We start from the raw sequence: 15,060 nt of genomic DNA, 5'->3' as shown, positions 1-15,060 counted from the left end.
GCACTCGACGCTCGCGATCGAGATGCTCGAGCTCAAGCTGGAGGCGCTCGAAGCTCGCGTCGCCGCGGCCGCGATCGTCAACGACTGGCACGCGCTCCTGCAGCCCGTCTTTGCGCTGCTCACCAAGACGCTGGACGCAGGCTTGGACAAAGACTTTCTGATCGAGCTCCTCGACGGTCTCGAGACGCTCTCGGGCCGCGTCGCCGAGGGTCCAGCCAACGTCGCCTCGAGCCTCGATTGCGTGCGCAAGACGCTGGAGATGCTCTGGCACTTTGAAGCCGACCTCACGACGCACGACCTCATCACGCTGCACAAGGTCGACCTCGCGATCGACGCGCTCGCCAGCGACGCCGCAGACCTTTGCCAATAAGCTTTTGGGTCATATTTAAGTTTTGTTTTATTAGTAATTGATTGCCATCGACCATCTCGGCGTCTCGGTGCTTAGTACGAAAGGAAGCAGCAAAGCCTGGCCATTGTGGCTTTCGGGGTCAACCAACAACTTCAGCAACTCGGACCCCAACCCTAGTTGAAGACAACAGCGTGATTTGCCAGCAGTTCGAAGGCCTCGTGTATGCTATTGCATCGATGCGCTTTGCAATGCTCTAGTTGTAGAGCATGGAGATTGTCTATTGCTACGGACTCAAGACAAGGTGGAAAGATGAACAAAACTAGAATTTAATATTTCAACAAAACACGCAAAATAGCCGAAGTGCTCGGATCGACCGAGGGACGGTAAAGTCGCTTGGTTGAACCGCAGTTGCCTACTGTCCGTGTGGACGCTTTCGCACCGACACGGGTCCGAGCACAGTCTCACTTGCGTGATCGTGTTGGCTATCGAGGGTGTTTACTGGAGCGAGGCACGCACTTGGTACGTGGCCTCGACCATGTTCTTGAGCGCGGCGATGGTCTCGGGCCAGCGGCGCGTCTTGAGGCCGCAGTCGGGGTTGACGACGAGCTGCTTGGCAGGAAGGAGCTTGAGGAACGACTCGAGCTTGGCGACGATCTCCTCCTTGGGCGGCACGACAGGCGAGTGGATGTCGTAGACACCCGGGCCAAGGTCCTTCTTGTACCCAATCGACTTGAAGGCGCGGATGGTCTCGTCACCGCTGCGCGCGTTCTCGATCGAGTTGACGTCAGCGTCAATCTCGTCGATCGACGGCATGCAGTCGTTGAACTCGCAGTAGCACATGTGCGTGTGGATCGACGTCGGGTTGGCGGCGACCGCAGTCGCGAGGCGGAAGGCGTCGACGGCCCAGCGCAAGTACGCGTCCTTCTTGGCGAGCTTGAGCGGCATGCCTTCACGGAGCGCGGGTTCGTCGACCTGGATGATGGAGCAGCCGGCCTTCTCGAGGGCGGCGACTTCATCGCGGAGGCAGAGCGCGAGCTGGTACGCCTGCTCCTTGCGCGTAATGTCAAGGCGCGGGAACGACCAGTTGAGGATCGTGACGGGGCCCGTGAGCATACCCTTGACGGGCTTGAAGGCCGAGAAGCCCTGCGCAACCTTGAACTCGCGCACCGTCATGTCGTACGGGCGCTCGAGGTCGGCGTAAATGACCGGCGGGCGCACGCAGCGCGAGCCGTACGACTGCACCCAGCCGTTCTGCGAGAAGGCAAAGCCGTTGAGCTTCTCGGCGAAGAACTCGACCATGTCCGTGCGCTCGGGCTCACCGTGCACGAGGATGTCGAGGCCAAGCGCGTCCTGGACGCCAATGTTGTACGCGATCTGCGCGTCAATCTCAGCTTCGTACGCCGTCTGCGTGATCTTGCCGAGCTTGAGCTGGCGGCGGAGACCGCGGATCTGCGCCGTCTGCGGGAACGACCCGATCGTCGTCGTCGGGAGGATCGGGCACGACTTCATCTGGTGCGGGCGGCGCGTCGCAAAGTCCGACGGACGCTTGAGGTCAGCCTCGGTGACGCCGTTGACGCGCGACTGGACCGCGGCCTTGGCCGGGTGCTCCTTGTAGTACGTGGCCCACGCGGCGGTAGCGGCCTCGAACGCCGACGACGTGTTGAGCTGGCCGTTCTTGACGACGTTGGCGATGAGCTTGACTTCGTCGAGCTTTTCGTACGCAAAGCTGAGCACGCCGTAGAGCGAGTTCAAGCCGGCCTGGAAGTCGACTTCGGCCTTGGTCGTGTACGGCACGTGCTGGAGCGACGAGCTCGGCTGGATCGTGATCGCAGCGTTCGGGCTGCGCGAGACGACCTCGACGATCGAGGTGAGGATCGGCGTGATCGTCTTGGGGGCGATCTTCCACACACCACGGCCATCGACGATGCCGGCGCCGAGGCGCTTGCCGGACGGGAAGCCAAACTTCTGGAGGATCGCGAGGTTGTCGCCACGCGTAAAGTCGAGCGAGAGCGCTGCGATCTTGGACGTCGTGAACCACTTGTAGACATCTTCGTCGATCGCCTCAAAGTACGTGGCGAGGTGGATCTTGACGTTCGGGTGCGTGAGCGCGCCCGTGTGCGTGCTGTCGCCGTAGACCGTGACGAGGTGCGGGAAGAGCGCCGACGCATGGGCGCCGACAAGCGACGGCTCATGGATCTGGACCTCCGGGACGCCGAGCGCCGCGAGCTGGTTGATCAAAAGTGTGTAGAGCGGGAGGATCTTGGGGAGGATCGTCGCGAGCGTCGTCGTTTCGTCGTACTTGGCGAGCGCGAGGTACGTGAGCGGGCCGAGGATGACCGGCACGGCCGTGTCCTTGCCGAGCGTGGCCTGGGCGCGCTTGATCGTCTCGAGGTACTTGCCGAAGTTGGCCTTGGGCGTCGTGTGCACGTTGAGCTCGGGCACTTCGTAGTGGTAGTTGGAGTCGAACCACTTGGTCATGTCGAGCGCCGGGATGCCGTCGAGGCCACGGGCCATCGCAAAGTAGCGGTCCGTGTCGTGCGAGAGCTTGCCAAAGCGCTGCGGCTCGCAGCCGAGGTACAAGGTCCAGTCCAGGACGTGGTCGTAGAGCGAGAACATGCCAACGGCAATGCGCTGGATGCCGCGCTCGACCTGCGCGTGCCAGTTGGCCGACTCGACGTCCGACGCGACCTTGCGCATCTGGTCCTCGGTCACGGCGCCGCGCCAGTACTTTTCAAGCGCAAACTTGAGCTCGCGGTTGGGGCCCATGCGAGGGAAGCCGAGGGTACCGGCATCGATGTCAACGGCGATCGTCATGATGGCGGAGGGGATTGCTTGGGAGAAAGCAAAAGGCAGAATGAACTCTTTATGCAGCGCCAGTGGTGCCATGTTGAAGCTCGCGCGATCTTCTACAGCGTGGGACCATCGGGGCACGGTTCCACGAATCGAAGCGTGCTAGCGCATGCATTGCGCGCTTCCGATTGGTGCGCGTCGGTGTGATCGCGTGTGATTCGCTCGCTCGCGGTTTAGAAAGGCGGTTGACGCTTGACAAGCTGGCAGCCGCTGATTGGCTCGAGTCCGATCTTGCGCCTGCGATGGTTCTGATTGGCGGATTCGCAAAGTTGGAAGATCTCACCAATCAGGAACGCTGCAGACATGCCGCCAAAAAGATCGCGCTGTTGCGCAAGCAACCACCGAGCACCCAGTCGCCTTGGGGATAAGCACGACCGTGCACGCAGCCATACCCTGTTGTATCGAAAATGCATGGAGCGAACGGGCTACAGACTGTAGCGGACCCAACTTTAGCCGAGTTATCTGGGTGAATGCGGAGGAGGTAGCAACGCCGCCCGAGGATACGCCCTAAAAGGGCGAGCGGTAAGCCACGTGATCCGTGTGGGTCGTGTAGGATTACATGTCAGTTTGCTTGCTCGTTGTGACCTAAAGCTTGCTTTGACGGCAGCACCGATGTTTATGGGACAGACATGACTTCGTCGCATGCGCTGCATGAGTATCGGGACAGCTTATCGGGACCATAGTTGCAGGATGTATCTGCCCCTGGAGCCGCACAGAGCGCGTTTGGGCTCAACGTCCGGGTCCCTTCCCAAGCTTTTTGCGTTGTTGATTGCAGCATAGTGCCTTGCATTTCGTTTCCTTTGTCCTGGTCGCCGCCGTCCATACGAGTCCATCTCCAAGCGGGATGCAACTTGCGTTCGTGTTACCCTGATCCGACAGCACGTTTGGACCGAGCCAACGGTTGAGCGTAGCTGTCATGATCTGTGCTGCCCAGTTCTGATAGCTATCTCTTAGCGCACATGCCACGTGCGCGCACGCAGTAGCACCCTTTGTGTCTCCTTTCCACGCCCTGCACCATACTGAATCCTGCTGCTCCTCGTTCGGGTGATACTTTCCTCATGAGTACAACAAAATGCCCTCGTGTATGCTTGTCCAGAGGGACTGGCTTATACTTTTGGCGCCCTTGAAGTATATGCCACACTCGATAGCTCAGTGCGCAATGATTTTGCCGCTTCAAGTGCCCAAGGACTCCAGTTCCTTTACTTCCAGCATCTTTGCATCGCCAGTACATACAGACTATATTTGTTCGCTGTTCCCGAGCTCGCGACGTAGTTGGACCAGTTACCCGAAATGCCTTGGGTTTGAAGAAATCGTCGCTTCAAGGGTCAACCCCAGGGTCAACCCTGGCTGCTATGCGGCAGCTTGTTTGTCGTTCTTTCCAGTCTCTCGCGAGGGACGTCGTTAAACTGGGGATACAAGGCCATCTCGTGTAGGGAAGCCCAATCCGAACACGAGGATCTCCCAAGTTTTAGCGCGACTCAACGGCTCCTCCATAGCAGCAGTTCGAGGGCTCCCTTTGCAGAGTGAAGCCCGTGATACATGCCTAGCACGCTCAAGCGCCACAATGTTGATGCTGCGGCAATTGCGCTTTACATACGATGTGGCTACAAGGGTCGGACGTCGCCTCATCGCCATTTCGACTTTGCGCGCAGCGACATACAGTATCTCTGCAACAATCGCAAAACTCCGTGATTCCGCTCCACGACATCCAGGTTCCGGCATCATGCCGACCATCATTGACACCCACTATTTTAGCAGCGAAGCTAACTCGACATGCGTACGCCTTCCGCCAGTCGCTCGTGGGCTATGGCGGCTCTTCTTCGGGTCATAGCTAATGCGTTGCACGCTCTTTCACCGCACTTGCACACCGTGTGCCAGGGTCCATTTTAGCTGCCACGAGTACGCCTGCGCTCATACCGCAAAGACGAGGCGGTCCCAATTACTCCTCCTCACGGCTTTTCGCTGAGAGACTCCTTCTCGAGCCCGTTGAGCGTGAGGCGGTGCATGCTTGCCTGCAGCTTCATCGTGTCGTGGGCGATTGAAGTTCACCTCGGTGCTTCCGCCGTGCAGCGTCAGCGGTTGGTCCTTTACACGGCTCTTGCTTTGCAAGATATGCTTCCTCATGCAGAGTATGTATCGATCCAGTAGTCGCTGTTGCAGCAGCTGACGTGGGCCCGGCGCGAGACCTCCTCCATCTTGCCGTTGACGGCAACCGGTTAATTGCCTCGGTGCAAAAACACGTGTGCATAAAAACAGGGGCATTGCATACAAACATCAAGCTAATAAAAATCGTGCTGCGGGAGAGGCCAAGAGCGCCATCGTTTGCCTTCGGCGCTGGGGCCGAGAGCCAATCAGAAGGCAGCTTTCGGGGCGACGTTCGTGGTGGCGAGCAGTCAATCTCGGATTTGACTCTGAAAATGAACCGCGCTCTTGCCAACCCCGCGAACCTCCAGGTCGAGCTCCGCCACGTGGGCCGCATCGTCGCGCCGCTTGCCACGTGGGCCGCCCCCCTCGGCGCCATCGTCGCCTGGTGCGCGTGGCCCGGCCTCACGCCGGAGTTCAAGGAAGAGTCCCTCGGCATCAAGCAGGCGCCGGCGCACGGCTCGATCGCGGCCGCTGCCAACCTCCGCCCGAGCTCCAAGTACAAGTACATCAAGAACGAGATTGGCGAACGCCCGTCGTTGGACGACGAATAGACTTGTGTGGTGCCCTAGATTTAATTCGACCCAAAGACCACATCTGGGTTGCTGTCTGTACACGTCTACGCGCCCTCATACCCTGACGATGCTGGCGATGCGAACATGCAGCAGTGACTCTGGGGCGTAAACGACGTTCACTGCACGGCGGCGAATACGACCTTGAACACCGTGATACGCTCCAAGTATTCCTCCACGAGCTGGCCGATGACACACCATATGGCTCGACCACGCTGTACCATTGTGGCGCAGGCGAATGCGTTGCTCGTAGTGCGGCCTGGGCTGGCATGCCACGCAACCAGATCCGACGACCTTGCATCATGACGAGCAAGCTAGAAGAAGCACTGCAGGAACCGTCGTTTATTGCTCAATGCGCTCTCCAACACAAAGCATCACGGACTCGACCGACGCAGGACAAGGTCAAGGAGGCAGCGGGGCTTCTTGTCCGAATTCTGCGGCTTCCAATGACGCTTGCGCATGTTGGCAAACCAGTTGCGCACTTGGAGTTCGCTGAGCTGCGTCGTACTCGCAATCTCGTTGCGCTCCTTCGCCGACGGGTACGGGTTGCCCTTGTGCGCAAGGAACCACGCGGTCATAAACTCGTTCGAGCGGCGCGTGAGGCGCGCGCGCTTGAGCTTCTTCTCGTCCTCAAGCATCGTTGCGTCGTCGTCGTCGCTCGCCTTGTGCGTGGGACTCGAGTCGGCCGACGACGAGAACCGCCGCCCCCGCGCCTGCAACACCACCTCAAAGTATCGGAGCATCCGCAGCTGCAGCGTCAAAAACACGAGGAGTGTCGGTGTCACAATCGCATGGGTTGGCGCCTGCGCCTGCGCAATGAGCTTGGCGAGCTCGCGCTTGGAGGGCAAGCTTGGTTGCGCCGTCGCTGCCTCGGGCGGAGTCTCGAGCAACACAAAGACCCGCTGGAGGAGCCCATAGAGCGGATGGTCCCGCACGAGCGCGAGGATGGCAGCGGGTGACGGCGCAAGGACCGGGAGTGGCGAGGCGGCGGCGCGGCTGGCACTCGGACGAGGCGTGTATGCACTCACGTTGGGCAACGTCATCGCTCAACTGCCTCTTTTCTCCAACGCTCGTATCTCGGCCTTTTTATTTGCCAACGTGCTGTATCACGCGCACGCTGCCACGTCTTCAGTGAGCAACTTGCATGACGCTGCCCAACCACCGCCCGCCAGCGCCGCCGTCCGCACCGGACAGTCCGCTCACGGCCGCGGCCGACGCGTTGAGCTTTGGGTCGGACGGTAGCCGCGACTACGAGGACGCGACCGCGGACACGCTGCTCGGACCGACGACGTCCATCACAGACGACATTGCTTCCACGCTGACGCACCTCGCTGGCGACCCGGTGTGGGCAGCCATGGCGCCGCTCTTTGCGCCACATATGACGGACCTCCTTCGTGCCTCGTCCACAAAAGATGCCCGCGCCACCAAGTGCCTCGAAGAGCTCAAGATGGTGCTGGCAACCCCGTCGGGTACGACGCGCGACCTCTGCGACCGGTACACGGCGGCCCTCGACCAGGCGCTGGAGGCGTCGCCACCGACGCACAAGGCCGCCAAGAAGCGCACCAACCTCTCCAAGGTCGCCAAGCGCGTGCTCCGGACGTGGTTTGACGCGCATTTTCACCACCCGTACCCGACGGACGAGGAGAAGGAGGTGCTGAGCGCCCAAGGCGGCATTACGATCGAGCAAGTCAACAACTGGTTTATCAACACGCGCGTGCGCGAGTGGAAGCCCAAGCTGCACCAGATCCTAGCGGAAAATGCGGCGGGCAACACGCACACGCTGGACGCGATGCTCGATAAGGTCAAGGAACCGTACAAGCTGTAATACACTTAGAGAGAACGACTTCTAGTATGCGCATGCAAATCTGCGTCTACGGCTGGCGCTGGCGGCGGCGCTTGGAGACCGCGGCGTCCGAAACGACGACGGGCACTGGCGCCTCGACTTTCTTGGGGATGTCGTCGCCGAGGAGCTTCTTCTCGGCGTGCTCGAGCGCATACTCGTGGGCGTGCAAGCGAAGGTTGACGCGCTCTTGCTTGTAGACACGGGGCGCGTCAAAGCCCGGGCCGGCGCCGGCTCCCATGCCCATTTGCATCTGCATCGCACGGGCGTCGTCGTTCACTACACGACGACCATGAGTATACGCGGTGGTCGCAGGGGATGGACATACTGCTGCCGCTGCCGAGAATGAGCGACATGAAGCCGCTCATGCCAAACATGATGAGAAAGTAGAGTGAGACCGACGAGACATACGAGACGTCCAAGGTCCTAGACGCATCAAATCAGTATCCAAGGACGAGCAGGCGTCAAGAAGGCGTACGTCATTTCAATGCCACGCTGCAACATGGCCTTGAAGCGCTGCGTGAGCGAGAAGGGGACCTTGACTAGACAGTGTTGACGATGCTGAGCTTTTCATCCACAAGGTAGGATTGATGAGCGTACCGAGGACAAAGCCGCCAAAGAAGTAGCCCATGAGGCCCATCATAACAAAGTTGGAGACCATGAACGTCATGTTGCCCTTCATCATCTTCATCATGCTGTTGGGGTTCATCATTTGGTTCATCGCATCGTTCTTGACTTTTTCGCGCAGCGCGCCTTGGACGCCGTCGTTCTTCTCCGAGGCCGTAAAGTAGAACTTGCGCATCGAGAAGGCGCTGCGCGTGATGTACTGGCAGTTCATGCGAAGCATGGCCGCGCGCTTGACCGTGTTGCTACCACGTTACGATGATGAGCGATACGTGCCACGTAGCATGCAGCTTACATCTTGCGGAGCTCCTCGAGCTCGCCAGCTTCGTCCGTCTTGAGGAGGACCGAGACGTAGTTGCGCATCATGGCCGAGCACACGAAGAGGACGATCATGGGCACGATGACCCAGTCGCGAATGCTCGGGTCGAGGATGAGGTCGCCCATGCTGCTGGTTGCTTCCGGCGCTGTTGCTGACTGTTGTCCACAGACAAACTCGGAAACCCGTTAGCAGTAATACCATGTCTTTTCAGAGGCTTTTCCGGAAAATAGACGCTAAAACCACCCAACTAGAAAGGGCTTCAACGCTTCGTGCTGCCAGCCTTTTGCGTTCCTTGGGCTCAGTCCGTGCTTGAGCCGCATCCATGTATACCTTGTGTGAACCAAGATCCACGTACGAGTCGACGATGCGTTTGGCTAGTAGGCGTTCTGTGGAACAGCGATCCAGAAGATAACATACCGGAAACCGGACGATAATCGCTGGGTAGTACGAGGTATAACCACAGCAGGCTTGTACAGCGCAGAAAATTGGTGTTCCTCTGAGAGCACTGGGCCCGCATGGCGTTGGTGGATTTCAGGGTTTGGCGTCGCGATGGCGGCGCAGCGTCCGTCTGGACGCGCCTATTATTGCGTGCGAATAGCCCTAATCTGGTCTGGCGTTGCTCGTATCCGGACGTGTATCTTAGAGGGATCTCTATCCGATTCTCGAACAAAGGTCATCGACAAGCAGCCCAAGTCCGCTCGTCCTCCATCAACCGCAGCAGCATGCGTCGTCTCGACCTCCTCTGCCTGCTCTTTGCTACGCTCTACGCTGGAATCCAGGCGTCCTGGTTCTCCTTCGGTCCGACCCCATCGTCGCGACGCCTCGGTACGATGGCGCCTCGTCGAGGCAGAGACCATCACCCCATCACCCTGCGTAGATGCAAGTGCGACGCCAGTCGTTACGTCGACCAGCGTCGTCGTGGGCCGAACGACGAACCTCTCGATCGTGTTTGCGTTCACGCAGCCGATACCTGTGAACGCGACGCTCGCGCTCCAACTGCCGCCGCCGTACGCCTATGTGAACATTGCCCCGTCGCCACCGTTGCTCGCGATTACGAGCCATGACACAACTGGCGCCAAAGTCCTTCGGCCCAGCAGCACGACGCTGGACTTTGTTGTCGGCAACACGGCCGCGATCGCTGCAGGAACAGAGGTCACCATTACGCTACTCAACATCCAAGTCCCTCCGTCCACGGGCGTCCAAGACACATACACCGTCACGCTGCTCGATAACCAGAGCCAACAAGTCACTGTCACGAGCACCCTTGGCAGCGTTTTGCAGTCGGCGCCATTGAGCCTCGGGTACCTCGGTGTGCAGTCGCTTCGCGCCGGCCAAGACGCCGGTCTCATGGTTGTTTTTTCGACTGCAGTCGATATTCCATCCAACGGAGAGGTGGTCGTGTCGTTGAACCCATCGTACCAACTGAGTACCAACACGGCGCTGCACATGCTCAGCCAAAATGGCAACTACTCGATGACGCATGCGTCCAGTGTGCTCAAGATCCAGCGCCGTGGCGACGGCAGCACGATCCCGAGCGGCTCCACGGTCGCGTTCTGGCTCAGTAGCTTGCTCAACCCTCCGACAGATGGCATCGTCGCGAGCCCCGGCGTTGTGAGCACCGCGACAAGCGAAGGGTACCTCTTGGAGTCCACGGCCATGTCGTCCCTGCCCATCTATTCGGGTACGTCGCACCGGCTTTTCCGGAATCGTATATGTAAATGTGTTTGTAGCTGCCGTCAACTGCCTTGGACAATGCTCTGCAGGGTTTTACGCGTCGGCCTTTAACGCGTCCAACGACGTCTGCACGGCGTGCTATCCTGGCGCGTACTGCACGGGCGGGTGTGCACCGCCGACAGCATGTCCCATTGGTACGTTTTCGTCGATTGCGCTCGCCACGACCGCGTCGACGTGCACGGCCTGTCCGAGCGGCTCGACAGCGCTCACGCCCGGATCGACCGCCTGTACTTCGTGCCCCGCGGGCTTCTCCTGTGCGAACTCAGCCCAAAGCCCGACGCCGTGCGCCGTTGGCTCGTTTAGCATTGGTGGCGCTGCGACCTGCGCAGCATGTCCTGCTGGCTCGAGCTGCGCGACGACGTCCGCCTCACCGACGCCCTGTACCCTCGGGACTTTCAGCTTGGCGGTATTGGATCAACAGGCATTTGATGTAGCCAGTGCTTGATTGTCATGTTGTGGTAGGGAGTAGCCGTGTGCAATCCCTGTCCGGCGGGCCAATTTTGCGCCGACCCGACGCACGCACCAGTTGCCTGCGCCTCGGGCACATACGCGACCGGAGGGGCAGCGTCGTGTACGCCGTGCTTGGCTGGCCAAGCATGTCCTGTCGCGGCGGCTGCGCCCATTGTCTGCGGCAGCGGAACGTACTCGCTCGCTTTAGCACTTACCTGCACCATATGTCCTGCTGGCTCAAGCTGTGTCAGTACAAACGCGCTGCCACTGCCATGCCCGATCGGGACTTACGCGTACATACAAAGCCTTATCTAAATTGAGGGCTAACACCAAACTGCTTTCCATAGGCTCCAAGGGTCCCTCGCGTGCACACCGTGCCCCGCAGGTTTCTCGTGCGCGTTGACAACGGCGGCCCCCGTGCCGTGCGCGACAGGTTACTTTAGCTTGGCAGGCAACGGCACGTGCTCGGTGTGCCCCGCGGGGTATACGTGCGCGGGAAATACGCTTCAAGGTTGTCCCAGTGGCAGCTATAGTCTTCCGGTACTTTTGGCATCGCCGATCTGAACAGAGCTGATGCTGTTGGACTAGGGGAACACGAGCTGCATTACATGCCCCGCCGGTGCGGCGTGTGCGTCAATGTTGCTTCCACCAGTGCCATGTACGCTGGGAACGTACGCCGCGGCGGGCCAAGTGTCTTGCTCGTCGTGCAGCCCCGGTTTTATGTGCCCGGTCCCTACCCTCGTGCCGCAACCGTGTAGCACGGGGTACTACTCGAACGCTAACAGCGCCAACTGCACCGTGTGTCCCGCGGGGTCGTACTGCGCTACGACGTCGATGCCACCTGTGCCTTGTACCCCGGGCACCTACAGGTGTGAATCAACGCCGCCACAATCTCCTATCACACAATGTCCTATACCACGTGTTGCTCTAGTCTTGCAGCAAGTACAGCGTGCACCCCGTGCCCCGCTGGCATGCAATGTCCTACATTGTCGGCGGCCCCCATTGCGTGCATTGCTGGTACCTTTAGTGGTGGGAGTCAGACCAGCTGCACCTTGTGCTCGGCGGGCACCATGTGCCCGACAACGACCTCGCTTTTGCCGCTGCCGTGCGCGCAAGGAACGTACTCGATCGCTGGTGCCACGTCATGTACATCGTGCCCCGTCGGCAAGTACTGTCCGTACACCAACCAGTCGGTCGCGCTCGCGTGCGCCCCAGGAACGTTCTCTGTTGGCCTCGCAAGTGCCAACTGCACCGAGTGCCCAAGCGGATATCAGTGTCCCGCTGTCGATGGCACCAACAATGCTCCGTGCACAGCAGGGTACTTCTCCACCGGGGGTGCGACAGCTTGCACCAAGTGCCCTGCGGGGTTTGCATGCCCGTCGACCGACTCGAGTATTCAGCTTCCGTGCTCGCCCGGCTACTATAGCATCGGCGGCCAAACGACATGTCTACCATGTCCCGCGGGCTTTGCTTGTGCGGATCCGACGTCGAGTGCAAAGACGGCGTGTGCGTTTGGGACGTTCTCTGGTGGTGGCCAAGCCAGCTGCACGCCATGTCCCGCCGGGTTTCTCTGTCCGTCGGTGAGCAACTGGAGTATTACACCCTGCGGTCTCGGTCTCTACTCGCTAACGGGCCAGGGGACGTGTACGTCGTGCCCAGCAGGGTACAGCTGCAGCAACCTCACAACCACGCCCCAGCCGTGCGCACCGGGGTACTACTCGCTCGCGGGCTGGACAACGTGCTCGCCTTGCATGCCAGGATACGAGTGCCCGCACCCGGACCAGCCGCCGCAGCCATGCCCCATTGGGTATTGGAGCCCCGGCACGATCTTGAACTGCTTGGAGTGCAACCCTGGCTACCGCTGCAGCCTGGCATCGACATCACCGACCCCTCCGGCGTATGCCCTATTGGTTGTACTTGATGACGCTGAATACTCGTTTACGTCTGTAGCGATGCGTGTCCGGCGGGGGGCTATTGCAATCCACCGACAACGTTCTTCATGTGCCCGCCAGGCACGTATGGCAACACCACGGCCGGCGAGGTACTGCGATCGACGTTATTCGACGGTGTGCGAGAGTGGCGTAGAGCGTCAACCAAGCCTGCGCGCCATGTCCGCAGGGGTTCGCTTGCGGAAGCGGAAGCACCGCGGTGTCTATGGTCCCGTGTCCTCCAGGTTTTTACTGCCCCGTTGGCACGCCGTATAGCTCTGCGTTTCCGTGCCCCGCTGGACAGTACAACCCCAACCCGAATGCAGGTTCTAGCATGGCCTGCGTCAACTGCCCCGCTGGGTCCTACTGCCCCGCAGGCAGCCCACTACCAGTGGTTTGTCCGTCCGGGTCATATTGCCCGGCAGGAACGCAAAGCGCAACGCAATACCTCTGCCCCGCGGGGACGTTTGGCGGCAACAACACGGGCATCGTCTCGGGGTCGCAGTGCGTCCCGTGCACGGTAGGCAACTATTGCCCGCAAGGCTCCGTGAGCCCGACGCCGTGCCCCGCCGGCCGCTACAACCCCTCAACAAGTGCATCTGGACTGTACGAGTGTCTCCTATGCCCGCAAGGCATGTCGTGCCCTCATGTCGGTCAAATCGCTGTCACCGATCCGTGTGCCCCGGGGCACTACTGCCCCGTCGGAACGGTCTCGGCGATATCGTATCCGTGCGCCGCCGGCACGTACACGGACGCGATCTCGCTTGTGCGTGTCACTGACTGTACTATCTGTCCCGAGCGCTATGTACGATCGTCGTGTTGTTTCGTTGCTCATTTGCGATGGTTGTAGGCGTGTTTGAGTGGCACGGGCAACAACATGCTCCAGATGCTGCCGTGTGCTGCTGGTATGACGTGCTAGCACTTGTGGGGATTCTTCGAATGCGTGTTTGTAGGCTTCTTTTGCCCGAATGGCACTGCGTTTCCTAAACAGTTTCCGTGTCCACCGGGGTACTGGAGCAGCCTTGGCAGTCTTGCGGCCGCGAGCGAGTGCACGATTTGCCCACCGGGGTCCTACTGCGCCGGTGGCAACTCGGTCATTGATGGCCCGTGTGGTCAAGGACACTACTGCCCGATTGGCACGGCGTTGCCGACCGCGTACCCGTGCCCTAGCGGCACGTACACGGCGCTGACCAACTTGACCGACCCGACGCAATGCACTGCGTGTCCACCAGGCGCCTACTGCCCGACCGGGTTGGTTGTTGTATCCAAGTGAAAGTTGATGCGATGGTCCGATGTAGGTCCATCACGCCTGTGCAGTGTCCTCCCGGCTCGTACACGTCGGTGACCAATACGGCAGCGCCAGGACCAGGGGCGTTTCCGATGTGCACCACGTGTCCGTCGGGGTTCTACTGTCCCCTGGGTAGCGTCACACCGCTGCCGTGTGGTGTCGGCAAGTCATCGCCAATGGCATCGTTCACGTGCCAAGCTTGCCCGGCAGGCTACTTTTGCGGCAGCAACACGACGGCGATGGAGCTCTTGCCGACGTCGGCAGGGACGTGGAGCCTCCGCGGGTCCCTCTTTGGTCGATGTTATAATGGCACGTACTGCCCTGGAAGCATGAGTTACGAGCCCACGCTTGTGACAAATGCGTGTCCACAGGGTTACTACTGCCCCATGGCGACCCCAACACCCGTGTATTGCCCCGCGGGTACATTCAACAACGTCACTGGCCAAGACGCCCTCGCCGATTGCATTCCGACACCAGCGGGTTACTTCAGCCTGCCAGTAGGCTCTCTGCCCGTGCACGGGTACCTCACGTGCTGCATAGGCGTCGGTGGTACCAACCGGCGAGTGCTCGCCTGGCTACTATTGTCCTTCCATGTCAACGTCCAACACGCAAGTCGCCTGCCCACCGCGCTATTACCTGAACCGAACCCAAGGTCGCTCGCAAGACGACTGCGCCGTATGCCCAGCAGGCAAGTACTGCACCATCGCTTCCACAGTGCCCATCGATTGTCCGCGCGGCTACTACTGCATCACGGGGACATCGAATCCCGAGCCGTGTCCACTGGGCACCTACGGCAACGCAACGGGTCTCAAGATGATGGAAAACTGTTTCACGTGCCTCCCCGGCATGTACTGCGACGGAACGGCGCTCACAAACCCAAGTGGTCCCTGTGACGCGGGCTTCTACTGTACCGGTGGCTCGTACACGTCTGCGCCAAGCGGGTCTGCAGGCACGAGCGGTAATG

At 60.2% G+C, this 15,060-nt stretch overlaps 7 protein-coding genes across 7 annotated transcripts; 4 read left to right on the top strand and 3 right to left on the bottom strand.

The window, feature by feature from the left end:
• Positions 1–22: 22 nt before the first annotated feature.
• On the top strand, positions 23–423 carry SDRG_04316 (hypothetical protein; the record flags this gene model as incomplete). The annotated part of the gene is made up of 1 exon (XM_008609985.1): positions 23–423. The coding sequence occupies one exon, from the start codon at positions 23–25 to the stop codon at positions 368–370; it is 348 nt and encodes a 115-aa protein (XP_008608207.1). The 3' UTR covers positions 371–423.
• Positions 424–651: 228 nt separating this feature from the next.
• Positions 652–3,341, bottom strand: SDRG_04315 (hypothetical protein). Its single transcript, XM_008609984.1, has one exon. It carries the CDS (start codon positions 3,233–3,235, stop codon positions 845–847), a length of 2,391 nt encoding a protein of 796 aa, XP_008608206.1. The 5' UTR covers positions 3,236–3,341; the 3' UTR covers positions 652–844.
• A 2,154-nt stretch (positions 3,342–5,495) lies between these two features.
• Positions 5,496–6,117, top strand: SDRG_04314 (hypothetical protein). The gene has a single exon (XM_008609983.1). The coding sequence runs from the start codon at positions 5,617–5,619 to the stop codon at positions 5,893–5,895; it is 279 nt and encodes a 92-aa protein (XP_008608205.1). The 5' UTR covers positions 5,496–5,616; the 3' UTR covers positions 5,896–6,117.
• A 116-nt stretch (positions 6,118–6,233) lies between these two features.
• SDRG_04313 (hypothetical protein) lies at positions 6,234–7,000 on the bottom strand. Its single transcript, XM_008609982.1, has one exon. It carries the CDS (start codon positions 6,954–6,956, stop codon positions 6,288–6,290), a length of 669 nt encoding a protein of 222 aa, XP_008608204.1. The 5' UTR covers positions 6,957–7,000; the 3' UTR covers positions 6,234–6,287.
• A 57-nt stretch (positions 7,001–7,057) lies between these two features.
• On the top strand, positions 7,058–7,738 carry SDRG_04312 (hypothetical protein; the record flags this gene model as incomplete). Its single annotated transcript, XM_008609981.1, has 1 exon — positions 7,058–7,738. One exon carries the CDS (start codon positions 7,058–7,060, stop codon positions 7,736–7,738), a length of 681 nt encoding a protein of 226 aa, XP_008608203.1.
• SDRG_04311 (hypothetical protein) lies at positions 7,701–8,863 on the bottom strand. Its single transcript, XM_008609980.1, has 5 exons — positions 8,673–8,863; positions 8,354–8,622; positions 8,232–8,295; positions 8,082–8,179; positions 7,701–8,032 (listed from the first exon to the last, which is right to left on the bottom strand). The coding sequence occupies exons 1-5, from the start codon at positions 8,819–8,821 to the stop codon at positions 7,785–7,787; spliced, it is 828 nt and encodes a 275-aa protein (XP_008608202.1). The 5' UTR covers positions 8,822–8,863; the 3' UTR covers positions 7,701–7,784.
• A 500-nt stretch (positions 8,864–9,363) lies between these two features.
• Positions 9,364–15,058, top strand: SDRG_04310 (hypothetical protein; the record flags this gene model as incomplete). The annotated part of the gene is made up of 14 exons (XM_008609979.1): positions 9,364–9,521; positions 9,574–10,377; positions 10,427–10,810; positions 10,900–11,173; positions 11,228–11,420; positions 11,469–11,749; positions 11,812–12,777; positions 12,831–12,921; positions 12,966–13,613; positions 13,659–13,713; positions 13,762–14,059; positions 14,107–14,593; positions 14,637–14,944; positions 15,046–15,058. Exons 1-14 carry the CDS (start codon positions 9,419–9,421, stop codon positions 15,056–15,058), a joined length of 4,905 nt encoding a protein of 1,634 aa, XP_008608201.1. The 5' UTR covers positions 9,364–9,418.
• Between the last annotated feature and the right edge of the window lie 2 nt (positions 15,059–15,060).

Source organism: Saprolegnia diclina (assembly GCF_000281045.1).
Source record: "Saprolegnia diclina VS20 unplaced genomic scaffold supercont1.10, whole genome shotgun sequence".
NCBI lineage: Eukaryota > Oomycota > Saprolegniomycetes > Saprolegniales > Saprolegniaceae > Saprolegnia > Saprolegnia diclina.
The sequence above is the reverse complement of the archived record's forward strand: the minus strand, read 5'-3'. Positions and strand labels throughout refer to the sequence as shown.

What these genes read in the sequence shown, in the direction of transcription:
- SDRG_04315 (XM_008609984.1), bottom strand. Translation starts at nt 3,235, where the DNA reads ATGGCACCACTGGCGCTGCATAAAGAGTTCATTCTGCCTTTTGCTTTC.
- SDRG_04314 (XM_008609983.1), top strand. Translation starts at nt 5,617, where the DNA reads ATGAACCGCGCTCTTGCCAACCCCGCGAACCTCCAGGTCGAGCTCCGC.
- SDRG_04313 (XM_008609982.1), bottom strand. Translation starts at nt 6,956, where the DNA reads ATGACGTTGCCCAACGTGAGTGCATACACGCCTCGTCCGAGTGCCAGC.
- SDRG_04311 (XM_008609980.1), bottom strand. Translation starts at nt 8,821, where the DNA reads ATGGGCGACCTCATCCTCGACCCGAGCATTCGCGACTGGGTCATCGTG. An exon ending in CTCGAGGAGCTCCGCAAGAT is followed by an intron (nt 8,623 to 8,672) that starts GTAAGCTGCATG and finishes GTAACGTGGTAG; the next exon opens with CAACACGGTCAAGCGCGCGG. An exon ending in CTTTGGCGGCTTTGTCCTCG is followed by an intron (nt 8,296 to 8,353) that starts GTACGCTCATCA and finishes AACACTGTCTAG; the next exon opens with TCAAGGTCCCCTTCTCGCTC.